Here is a 12,500-nt window from a genome sequence, read left to right as displayed (position 1 = left end):
CAGTCTCTCACACACACACAGTCTCTCCCTCTCTCATACACAGTAACACTCTCTCTGTGGTTGAAATGTGAGGTGAATGTGTCACAGAGACAGTAAAAGGAGAATCAGCGTCTAAATCAGAGGTGGGCAACTCCAGTCCTCGGGAGCCTGATTGGTGTCACACTTTTCCCCCATCCCTAGAACACACACCTGATTAATCAGATTGCATTCTAAACTGAAGATAATGATTAGGTGATTATTTGAGTCAGGTGTGTTAGCTGGGGCAAAACTGTGACACCAATTAGGCCCTCGAGAATTGCCCACCCCTGCTCTAGGTGGACCTAGTCAGCAGTCTCATGTTAGTCGACCCGTCTGTCAGTTACAATGAGTCATCATGTGCTCCGGGAAATGAGTCATCATGTGCTCCGGGAAATGAGTCATGTGCTCCGGGAAATGAGTCATCGTGTGCTCCGGGAAATGAGTCATCGTGTGCTCCGGGAAATGAGTCATCGTGTGCTCCGGGAAATGAGTCATCGTGTGCTCCGGGAAATGAGTCATCGTGTGCTCCGGGAAATGAGTCATGTGCTCCAAGAAATGAGTCATGTGCTCCAAGAAAGTCTCTGGCTGCATCTGAAATGGCACCCTATCCCCTACATAGTGCACTACTTTTGAGCAGGCCCCATTGGCCTCTAGTCAAAAGTAGTGCACTACAAGGAATAAATGGTTTAGATGGGGACACATGCATTTCCCTCACTGTAATATTGACATTATTAGACAATGATGTGTTAATCAACCAGAGTTCACTTTGAGGTCTTCCTCAATGTGAGGGAGGGTGTGTCTCAGGGTCATGCCCCGGTACACAATGTAACGGGCATGACAGTGTGTGTGATGGTTGTCGAGGTGTGAAGGTTGGTGACCGGGTGTGTGTGTGTGTGTCTTACCAGGGTGACTCCAGAGAGGACCTCCAGGAGGGAGATCAAGTTGTGTCCATCTCTCAGATCCTCGTACAGGTCTGTGATGTGCTTCCTCACCTGATGGGGAGAGGGAGAGAGAGATTAAACAACTCAGAGTTTGAATGGCTGCTCTTCCCAGATGACCTATGACTGTTGTCACCCACAGCACCTGGCCTACAGCAGAGCCTGGACCTGCTAGAGCAGTACTGGGCCCTGGCAGTAAACCCCCATAGCACCTGGCCTACAGCAGAGCCTGGACCCGCTAGAGCAGTACTGCCAGACCTGGGCCCTGGACCCGCTAGAGCAGTACTGCCAGACCTGGGCCCTGGACCCGCTAGAGCAGTACTGCCAGACCTGGGCCCTGGACCCGCTAGAGCAGTACTGCCAGACCTGGGCCCTGGACCCGCTAGAGCAGTACTGCCAGACCTGGGCCCTGGACCCGCTAGAGCAGTACTGCCAGACCTGGGCCCTGGACCCGCTAGAGCAGTACTGCCAGACCTGGGCCCTGGACCTGCTAGAGCAGTACTGCCAGACCTGGGCCCTGGCAGTAAACCCCAAAAAGACTAAAATAATGATTTTCCAGAGAAGATCCAGATCTCAGGGAATTAGACCAAAGTTCTCAATTGGTACAAAATATATAGAGTACTGCACACACTACAATTACTTAGGTTTAAAAATAAGCTCAACTGGACACCTTAATGAGGCAGTGAATCAACAGAGAGAAAGCATGCAGGGCATTCGACGCCATTAAAAAGCTCATTCAAATTGCAAAACAAGATTTAATCAAATGGGACAAACACCCCATTGAAACCCTGCATGCAGAGTTCTGTAAGATTCTCCTACACGTCCAGAGAAAACTACAAACAATGCATGTAGGGCAGAATTAGGCCAATATCCACAAATAATAAAAACTCAAAAAAGAGCAATTAAGTTTTGGAAACATCTAAAATACAGTGACCCCCTCTCATATCATTACCAAGCCCTGCAATACCAAGAGCTGAGCAAAGAAAAGAGTCCCCTCATCCAGCTGGTCCTGAGTTCACAAACCTGTTCTACTAACACACTGCAGCCTCAGGACCAGAACATCCAATCAATCAGGATAAACCAAATTACAACACAGTCAAAACAAAACTATATTACTTATTGGGAAACACAAGCACAAAGCAAAATACAGTGCTATCTGGCCCTAAATCGACAGTACACCGTGGCTAAATATTTGACCATGGTTACTGATCAAAACCTTAGAAAAACCTTGACAAAGTACAGGCTCAGTGAGCACAGCCTTGCCATTGAGAAGGGTAGACACAGGAAAACCTGGCTCCCTGTAGAGGAAAGGCTGTGCAACCACTGCACAACAGCAGAACCTGAGACGGAGCTGCATTTCCTGACTAAATGTAAAAAATATAAAACAATTAGAGTGTAATTTTCTCAAATTTGAAACCCTTATTCAAGGTTTCAAAGACCTCTCTGATGAGAGTAGGCTACCCGTCCTGTTGGGAGAGGACACAGAGAGCTGTGGGTTGGCAGCACACTACATTGCTGCCTGCCATAAGATGAGGGACAGTGTCTGACAGACCAATCGACCTGCACACGTCCTCTACTGTATACAGTGCCTTGCGAAAGTATTCAGAACGAGATCAATATGTAATTAACTCTGTTTTTCTTTTCCTCTCGCTCTCTTTCCCCATCTTTCTCCCCTTTCTCTCTTCTCCATCTTCAATTCATTTCGCTAAATTGGCATGATGTAACAATGTACATATTGCCAAAGCTTACAATAACAATAAGTACAGTGCCTTGCGAAAGTATTCGGCCCCCTTGAACTTTGCAACCTTTTGCCACATTTCAGGCTTCAAACATAAAGATATAAAACTGTATTTTTTTGTGAAGAATCAACAACAAGTGGGACACAATCATGAAGTGGAACGACATTTATTGGATATTTCAAACTTTTTTAACAAATCAAAAACTGAAGAATTGGGCGTGCAAAATTATTCAGCCCCTTTACTTTCAGTGCAGCAAACTCTCTCCAGAAGTTCAGTGAGGATCTCTGAATGATCCAATGTTGACCTAAATGACTAATGATGATAAATACAATCCACCTGTGTGTAATCAAGTCTCCGTATAAATGCACCTGCATTGTGATAGTCTCAGAGGTCCGTTAAAAGCGCAGAGAGCATCATGAAGAACAAGGAACACACCAGGCAGGTCCGAGTTACTGTTGTGAGGAAGTTTAAAGCCGGATTTGGATACAAAAAGATTTCCCAAGCTTTAAACATCCCAAGGAGCACTGTGCAAGCGATAATATTGAAATGGAAGGAGTATCAGACCACTGCAAATCTACCAAGACCTGGCCGTCCCTCTAAACTTTCAGCTCATACAAGGAGAAGACTGATCAGAGATGCAGCCAAGAGGCCCATGATCACTCTGGATGAACTGCAGAGATCTACAGCTGAGGTGGGAGACTCTGTCCATAGGACAACAATCAGTCATATATTGCACAAATCTGGCCTTTATGGAAGAGTGGCAAGAAGAAAGCCATTTCTTAAAGATATCCATAAAAAGTGTTGTTTAAAGTTTGCCACAAGCCACCTGGGAGACACACCAAACATGTGGAAGAAGGTGCTCTGGTCAGATGAAACCAAAATTGAACTTTTTGGCAACAATGCAAAACGTTATGTTTTGCATAAAAGCAACAGAGCTCATCACCCTGAACACACCATCCCCACTGTCAAACATGGTGGTGGCAGCATCATGGTTTGGGCCTGCTTTTCTTCAGCAGGGACAGGGAAGATGGTTAAAATTGATGGGAAGATGGATGGAGCCAAATACAGGACCATTCTGGAAGAAAACCTGATGAAGTCTGCAAAAGACCTGAGACTGGGACAGAGATTTGTCTTCCAACAAGACAATGATCCAAAACATAAAGCAAAATCTACAATGGAATGGTTCAAAAATAAACATATCCAGGTGTTAGAATGGCCAAGTCAAAGTCCAGACCTGAATCCAATCGAGAATCTGTGGAAAGAACTGAAAACTGCTGTTCACAAATGCTCTCCATCCAACCTCACTGAGCTCGAGCTGTTTTGCAAGGAGGAATGGGAAAAAAATTCAATCTCTCGATGTGCAAAACTGATAGAGACATACCCAAGCGACTTACAGCTGTAATCGCAGCAAAAGGTGGCGCTACAAAGTATTAACTTAAGGGGTCTGAATAATTTTGCACGCCCAATTTATCAGTTTTTGATTTGTTAAAAAAGTTTGAAATATCCAATAAATGTCGTTCCACTTCATGATTGTGTCCCACTTGTTGTTGATTCTTCACAAAGAAATACAGTTTTATATCTTTATGTTTGAAGCCTGAAATGTGGCAAAAGGTCGCAAAGTTCAAGGGGGCCGAATACTTTCGCAGGGCACTGTACTTATTGTTATTGTAAGCTTTGGCAATATGTACATTGTTACATCATGCCAATTAAGCGAAATGAATTGGAGAGAAGAGAGAAAGGGGAGAGAAAGATGGGGAGAGAAAGATGGGGAGAGAGAGAGCGAGAGGAAAAGAAAAACAGAGTTAATTACATATTCATCTTGGTCAAATCATCTCAGTGTTTGCATAGCATTGTTGACATAAGCAATGCTCCTAGGGACCCTAGTTGCCAGGGCGACAAACACTGCGCTCCGGCTGTGACCCCATGTGGCGTCTCAGGGCCGAGGAGTCCGGGGACAACCGTTGGCACGGCGACTCAGCAGCTTTGGCAGGCCTATTTCGTCACCCTTTGTGAGAAAGTGGGCCATCTTCTCAGACCCTGCTGATGAACTCCCAATGACTAGGCTAAACAGCTCAGTGCTAAGAACCAGGAATTCAAAAAAAAGAGGGAGAGAAAGGAAAGGAGGGACTGGGCATTTAGAGAGAGGAGACGGAGGCTAATTACTGTCTCATTCACAGCTGACCATGACGTGTGGTTTAACCGGAGGCAATGGAGCCGTTATAGAGAGGAGAGCAGAGAAATACAGAGAGAGACTTTTTGTCCTACTTCCATGAGACATCCTCGACACTGAAAACACCTCCCTACCCTTAAAAACACATTGCAAACCATCACAACCTCCACACAATCACATTACAAATGTACATACGAGAGAAAGAGAGAGAAAGGCTGAGGAAATGAGGATGACAGGAAAGAGGTGAACATGAGGAGAGGCAATAAAAGAAAGCTGAGTGAACGGGGGGGCAGTTGAGGTTTGATAGAACATGCCTAGGCTTCTAGAAGACCGGGATTATGTACTAGCAATTCATTATAAGGAGATGTAGACACTCTTGCTTGTGTTACCTTCTTGGTCTTCATTGAGTGACTGATAACCTAGGAACATATTGGGAGAGAGAAACAGAAACCGAGAAAAAAGAAAAGCTGTGTGAACACACGGTGCTCGTCAAAGTAGCCCCATCACAGACCTGAGAGAGATTAAACTACCCACAGTGCTCCTTGGTTACCTTGGCTGAAGGGCAGGGGCCAGTGGTGAAGGGGGTATGTGTGTATGTGTGTGTACACTGACCTGACTTAAATTCTATGTCTTGGGGTTAAGGGTTTGATTAAAAACAGTCCTTGTGGCCTGGGTAAAACTGGGTTGTGGCTCGAGCCATACTAGGTCTAGACTAATCTCAGCACCCAGAATCATCTTAAAACAGTCACATGAGCCTGGGCCAGGCTTTCAGCGGCTCACATTCACAACACATATATATGTTTGAGGACCACTGTGCAATATTACACAACACAGCAAACGGCACAAGCTGTAAAAACACAAAACACTTCACTGCATTTCAAATCGTGAAGCTGCAATCGCGTAAATTCCACATTCTGCCAGCAGAGGGCGACTTGCGCCTTTTAATCAGAGGAGCCGACCTGCGACAGAAACAAACGGGCCTTCTCTATGTCCTGTTGGTCAACGGTCAGCTCTCCTCATGGGTGCATCTCAATAGTCTAGGACTGGAAATAGAGTCGGAGTCTCGTGCTTAGGAAGCCTAACCCCACACACACAAGGAGAGAGGAAGCCACTGAGACAGTTTCCTCACATCCTTCTGTTGCCCTGCTCGCTTCCTTTATTCTCTCCTTCCTTTGCAACCGCTCTCAGCCCCCTGTTCACGTGACACCTCTCCCTCGGTCTCTCAAAGCTCTCTGGCTAATAAACACACTATCCATCGATGCGTGGAAGGTTGGCCTCAGTGCTTGATGAGAAAGAGTGGATGTGTTCAGCTGGTCGTGGGTGTTGAAGAGTTGATCGTGTGTTAATTAGATAGGTATCATGGGGGGCTGGAAATTATCTCTCATGCGATAACAGAGTGTTTTAGTGTGTGTGTGTGCGTGTGGTCATCTTCATTCCACTTAATGGAACTATTTCTCTGCCTCTATGATTCAATGCATGTCTTCCCTATTCAACCGATTTACATTCCATTTTGCCGCCACTTCTTGACACGGGGAGTTCCGAAGTACGACACGTCCATGTGTTGTATTCATAATTGGTGAATCACAGGCCAGCTTTGGGATACACGGAGAGAAGCCTGGTCCTAGATCTGTGCATGTTAAGGGTGGCAATGACCAAAGGAGTTAGTTAGAAGGCACAAACAGATCTGGGACCAGACTACCGTAAACTGTGTTGGGGGTTGATAAAACGTGCAAGCTGTATCTGGGCGTTGTTCAGTCAGCGGAAACGTCACGGTTGGTTACTCGCAGCGGTCAGCTCCACTGCTGTGCTACAGTTAGAGTGGTGCCACCCAACGAGACAGTGCACCTGGGTCTCACACACACAAAGTCTCTTTGTATGTGAGGCTGAACTCGTGTTTTTGGGGTCATCTGCACTGAGTGTACAGAATACCTGCTCATTCCATGACATAGACTGACCAGGTGAATACAGTTGAAAGCTATGATCCCTTGTTGATGTCCCTTGTTAAATCCACTTCAAATCGGTGTCGACGAAGGGGAGGAGACAGGTTAAAAAAGGATTTTTTAGCCTCGAGACGATTGAGACATGGATAGTGTTATGTGTGCCATTCAGAGGGTGAATAGGCAAGACAAAATATTTAAGTGCCTTTGAACAGGGTATGGTAGTAGGTGCCAGGCGCACCGGTTTGTGTCAAGAACTGCAACGCTGCTGTTTAAAAAAAAACGCTGAACAGTTTCCCCATGCGTATCAAGAATGCCCTAACCCATCTGGACAAGAGGAATACCTATGTGAGCATGCTGTTCATCGACTACAGCTCGGTGTTTAACACCATAGTACCCTCCAAGCTCGTCATCAAGCTCGAGACCCTGGGTCTCGACCCCGCCCTGTGCAACTGGGTACTGGACTTCCTGATGGGCCGCCCCCAGGTGGTGAGGGTAGGCAACAACATCTCCACCCCGCTGATCCTCAACACTGGGGCCCCACAAGGGTGCGTTCTGAGCCCTCTCCTATACCCACGACTGCGTGGCCACGCACGCCTCCAACCCAAGCATCAAGTTTGTGGACGACACAACAGTGGTAGGCTTGATTATCAACAACGACGAGACGGCCTACAGGGAGGTGGTGAGGGTCATCGGAGTGTGATGCAGGAAAATAACCTCACACTCAACGTCAACAAAACTAAGGAGATGATTGTGGACTTCAGGAAACAGCAGAGGGAACACCCCCCTATCCACATCGATGGAACAGTAGTGGAGGGTAGTAAGTTTTAAGTTCCTCGGCGTACACATCACAGACAAACTGAATTGGTCCACCCACACAGACAGCATTGTGAAGAAGGCGCAGCACCTCAGGAGGCTGAAGAAATTCGGCTTGTCACCAAAAGCACTCACAAACTTCTACAAATGCACAATCGACTGTTCCTGGCGGGCTGTATCACCGCCTGGTACGGCAACTGCTCCGCCCATAAGCGTAAGGCTCTCCAGAGGGTAGTGAGGTCTGCACAACGCATCACCGGGGGCAAACTACCTGCCCTCCAGGACACCTACACCACCCGATGTTACAGGAAGGCCATAAAGATCATCAAGGACAACAACCACCCGAGCCACTGCCTGTTCACCCCGCTATCATCCAGAAGGCAAGGTCAGTACAGGTGCATCAAAGCTGGGACCGAGAGACTGAAAAACAGCTTCTATCTCAAGGCCATCAGACTGTTAAACAGCCACCACTAACATTGAGTGGCTGCTGCCAACACACTGACTCAACTCCAGCCACTTTAATAATGGGAATTGTCAAATATATCACTAGCCACTTTAAACAATGCTACCTAATATAATGTTGACATACCCTACATTATTCATCTCATATGTATACGTATATACTGTACTCTATATAATCTACTGTATCTTTATGTAATACATGTATCACTAGCCACTTTAACTATGCCACTTTGTTTACATACTCATCTCATATGTATATAATCTACTGTATCTTGCCTATGCCGTTCTGTACCATCACTCATTCATATATCTTTATGTACATATTCTTTATCCCCTTACACTTGTGTCTATAAGGTAGTAGTTTTGGAATTGTTAGCGAGATTACTTGTTGGTTATTACTGCATTGTCGGAACTAGAAGCATTAACATCTGCTAACCATGTGTATGTGACAAATAAAATTGGATTTGATTTTGATTTGATTTGAATGGTTCACAACCCAAAGGACATCCAGCAAACTTGACTCAACAGTGGGAAGCATTGGAGTCAACATGTGCAAAGCATCTCAGTGGACCGCTGTTGTGAAGACGAAAAGGGGGGATGCAACTCAATATGAGGAAGGTGTTCTTAACGTTTTGTAAACTCAGTGTATATTGGTGCACTGCACACTCTGCTTCTTCTGTTGAGATCCACCAAACCACGTTCTTCTTCCGTCGTGTGTGTGTGTGTGTGTGTGTGTGTGTGTGTGTGTGTGTGTGTGTGTGTGTGTGTGTGTGTGTGTGTGTGTGTGTGTGTGTGTGTGTGTGTGTGTGTGTGTGTGTGTGTGTGTGTGTGTGTGTGTGTGTAAAGGCTGGTTCCCAGATACATATTAAGCCAGACACTGGGAAGCCAGACCCCAGCCATTCAGAATGAGTTTTTGCCCACAAAAGGAATTTCTTACAGACAGAAATACTCCTGTTTCATCAGCTGTCCGGGCGGCTGGTCTCAAACCATCCTGCAGGTGAGAAAGCCGGATGTGGAGGTCCTGGGATGGCGTGTTTAAACGAGGCCGGTTGGACGCACTGCCAAATTCACTAAAACGACATTGTAGGCGGCTTATGGTAGAAAAATTAACATTCAATTCTCTGGCAACAATTGCACGCTCTTTCAAAACGTGAGACATCTACGGCATTGTGTTGTGTGACAAAACTGAGTGAGTGGACTTTTATTGTCCCCAGCATAAGGTGCACCTGTGCAATGATCATGCTGTTTAATCAGCTTATTGATATGCCACACCTGGTCAGGTGGATGGATCTTGACAAAGGAGAAATGCTCATTAACAGGGATGTAAATACAGTTGTGCACAAAATTTGAGATAAGCTTTTTGTGGATATTTAACATTCCTGGGATCTTTTATTTCAGCTCATGAAACATGGGACCAACGAGTTACATCAGAGGTATTCAACCCTTACCCTACGAGGTCCGGGGCCTGCTGGTTTTCTGTTCTGCCTCATAATGAATTGCACCCACCCAGCGTCATAGTTCTAAATCAGTTCCTGAGTAGAAGAAATGCAGTGGCACTGGCTTCGAGGTCCAGAGTTGAGTTTGAGGGCTTTACATGTTGCCTTTCTATTTTTGTTCGGTAGAATATGTTTTTTTGTTGTCCACGACTAGGTTTAAAAATCGGTGACTGGAAAACCAGCCCTAGTTATGACACTGCATTCCTGGCGAGCTGTCAACACAGGTCCCAACAGTTTGTGGTGAAGGCAGTGTTTTATAAGGATGTGTGTGTTTGATCTGCACACACACACACTCCCGAGAGGCAGCCATACACCCGGACCTGACCACATGACGGTACACACACACACACACACACACACACACACACACACACACACACACACACACACACACACACACACACACACACACACACACACACACACACACACACACACACACACACACACACACACACACACACACACACACGTCTGTCAGCTGATATAAACATGGGTGCAGTCAGGTAGATCGGCGTGATGTCAGTGAATAGTGGGAGCCAAGACAAACACAGGAACAGGTAGATTGACTGGCTCGTGTCGTCACCTGTACGGTCTGTCAGCCTCTGCTGAACAGCCACGAGCTCTGTGGCTGTGCTATGTAAACACCTGCGTTGGGGTGGACTGTCAACGGTATTACATACTAGACTGATAGGACAGGATTATAAAAAGGAACCTGGATGATTCATTCTATACCGGACTACAGTAGACGAAAGACGTATCGCTTTGGTCTTAGTCTAAGACATGTCCTGCCACGAGTCAATTAATTTACAGCGCATTCGGAAAGTATTCAGACCCCTTGACTTTTTCCAAGTGTGTGTGTGAGTGAGAGAGAGACACGGAAATGTATTACAAATGAAAAACTGAAATATCACATTTACAGAAGTATTCAGACCCTTCACTCAGTACTTTGTTGAAGCACCTTTGGTAGTGATTACAGCCTTGGGTCTTCTTGGGTATGACGCTACAAGCTTGGCACAACTGTGTTTGGGGAATTCCTCCCATTCTTCTCTGCACATCCTCTCAGGTTTGATGGAAAGCCTTGCTGCACAGCTATTTTCAGGTCTCTCCAGAGATGTTCGATCAGGTTCAAGTCTGGGTTCTGGCTGTGCCACTCAAGGACATTGAGACTTGTCCCAAAGCCACTTCTGAGTTGTCTTGGCTGTGTGCTTAGGGTCGTTGTCCTGCTGGAAGCTGAATCTACGCCCCAGTCTGAGGTCCTGAGTGCTCTCGAGCAGGGTTTCATCAATGATCTCTGTACTTTGCTCTGTTCTTTCCCTCGATCCTGGTTGTTGGTCACCTCCCTGACAAAGACCCTTCTCCCCTGATTGCTCAGTTTGGCTGGGCAGCCAGCTCTTGGAAGAGTCTTGGTGGTTCCAAACATTTTCCATTTAAGAATGATGGAGGCCACTGTGGTCTTGGGGACCTTCAATGCTGCAGAAATGTTTTGGTACCCTTCCCCAGATCTGTGCCTCAACACAATCCTGTCTCTTAGCTCTACGGACAATTCCTTCGACCTCATGGTTTGGTTTTTGCTCTGATATGCACCGTCAACTGTGGGACCTTATATAGACAGGTGTGTGCCTTTTCAAATCATGTCCAATCAATTGAATTTACCACAGGTGGACTCCAATCAAGTAGCAGAAACATTTCAAGGATGATCAATGGAAACAGGATGCATCTGACCTCAATTTCAGGTCTCACAGCAAAGGGTCTGAATACACATGTTAATAAGGTATTTGTCATTATGGGGTATTGTGTGTAGATTGATGAGGAAATATGAGTTCCTGGAGAATCCCAGTGGATATTTATGTATATCAATACCCAATACAGGTGTCATTAACCCTGTCATTTATTTATCGCCGCAAACCATACATCCTTTGAGTCGTCTTTCTGCCTCGATCCTTCTCGCTCTCCTTAAGTCCTCTTCCCCTCCCTCCTCTCCACCTCTCTTTATTTAATGATTTCCCTTCCAGACAGTGAAAGGTCCCTGCTCTCTCCAGCTACAGTAAATAAAACTCTCCTTAACGCCAACTGAACATTGTCTAATGTTACAGACAGTGGTGTCCGGGCCAGCAGTGTGTGTGCCAACGTTGGTGCCCCTCAGTCCGTCTGACCGACATACATTACAGCGTAGAAATACGCAGCGCACTAGAGAGTTATGAGGTCAGACGCCCCATTCCACAGTCATGTGGTGGAATGCACAGTCTATGTGATCTACGTCTGCACATGTACAGTGAAATGCCTTTCTTGCAAACTCAAAACGCACCAATGCAGCAATCAATAACAACGTAATAATACAACAAAAACTAATGAGGAATAAGAATAACACCGTAAATAAGGATACTACAGGGTCAGTTCCAATGTGCAGGGATACTGACAGGTGTATGAAATTGAGCACACAGCCATGCAATCTCCATAGACAAACACTGGCAGTAGAATGGCGTGACTGAACAGCTCAGTGACTGTCATTGTGGCACCGCAATAGAAAGCCACCTTTCCAACAAGTCAGCTTGTAAAATGTCTGGCCTGCTAGAGCTTCCCTGGTCAACTGTAAGTGCTGTTATTGTGAAGTGGAAACGTCTATGAGCAACAACGGATCAGCCGAAAAGTGGTAGTCGCTCTGGATAAGAGCGTCTGCTAAATGACTTAAATGTAAATGTAATGTAAATGGTAGTGTGTGTGTAGGGCCCTGTGTGTGTGTGTGTGTGTGTGTGTGTGTGTGTGTGTGTGTGTGTGTGTGTGTGTGTGTGTGTGTGTGTGTGTGTGTGTGTGTGTGTGTGTGTGTGTGTGTGTGTGGCCCTGTGAGTGTGTGGTGCTGTGAGTGTGTGTGTGTAGGACCCTGTGAGTGTGTAGGGCCCTGTGTGTGTGTGTGTGTGTAGGAC

At 46.1% G+C, this 12,500-nt stretch overlaps 1 protein-coding gene across 1 annotated transcript in view; it reads right to left on the bottom strand.

Annotated features, from left to right (window-relative positions):
• LOC124044378 (microtubule-actin cross-linking factor 1-like) overlaps positions 1-12,500 on the bottom strand; it is a 288,208-nt gene that overhangs the window by 174,052 nt on the left and 101,656 nt on the right. Inside the window, 1 exon segment of the mRNA XM_046364030.1 lies at positions 921-1,010. Coding sequence (XP_046219986.1) covers positions 921-1,010 — 90 coding nt within the window.

The sequence above is a fragment of the Oncorhynchus gorbuscha genome, linkage group LG09, assembly GCF_021184085.1.
Source record: "Oncorhynchus gorbuscha isolate QuinsamMale2020 ecotype Even-year linkage group LG09, OgorEven_v1.0, whole genome shotgun sequence".
Taxonomy (NCBI): domain Eukaryota; kingdom Metazoa; phylum Chordata; class Actinopteri; order Salmoniformes; family Salmonidae; genus Oncorhynchus; species Oncorhynchus gorbuscha.
This window is presented reverse-complemented; position numbering and strand designations above follow the sequence as displayed.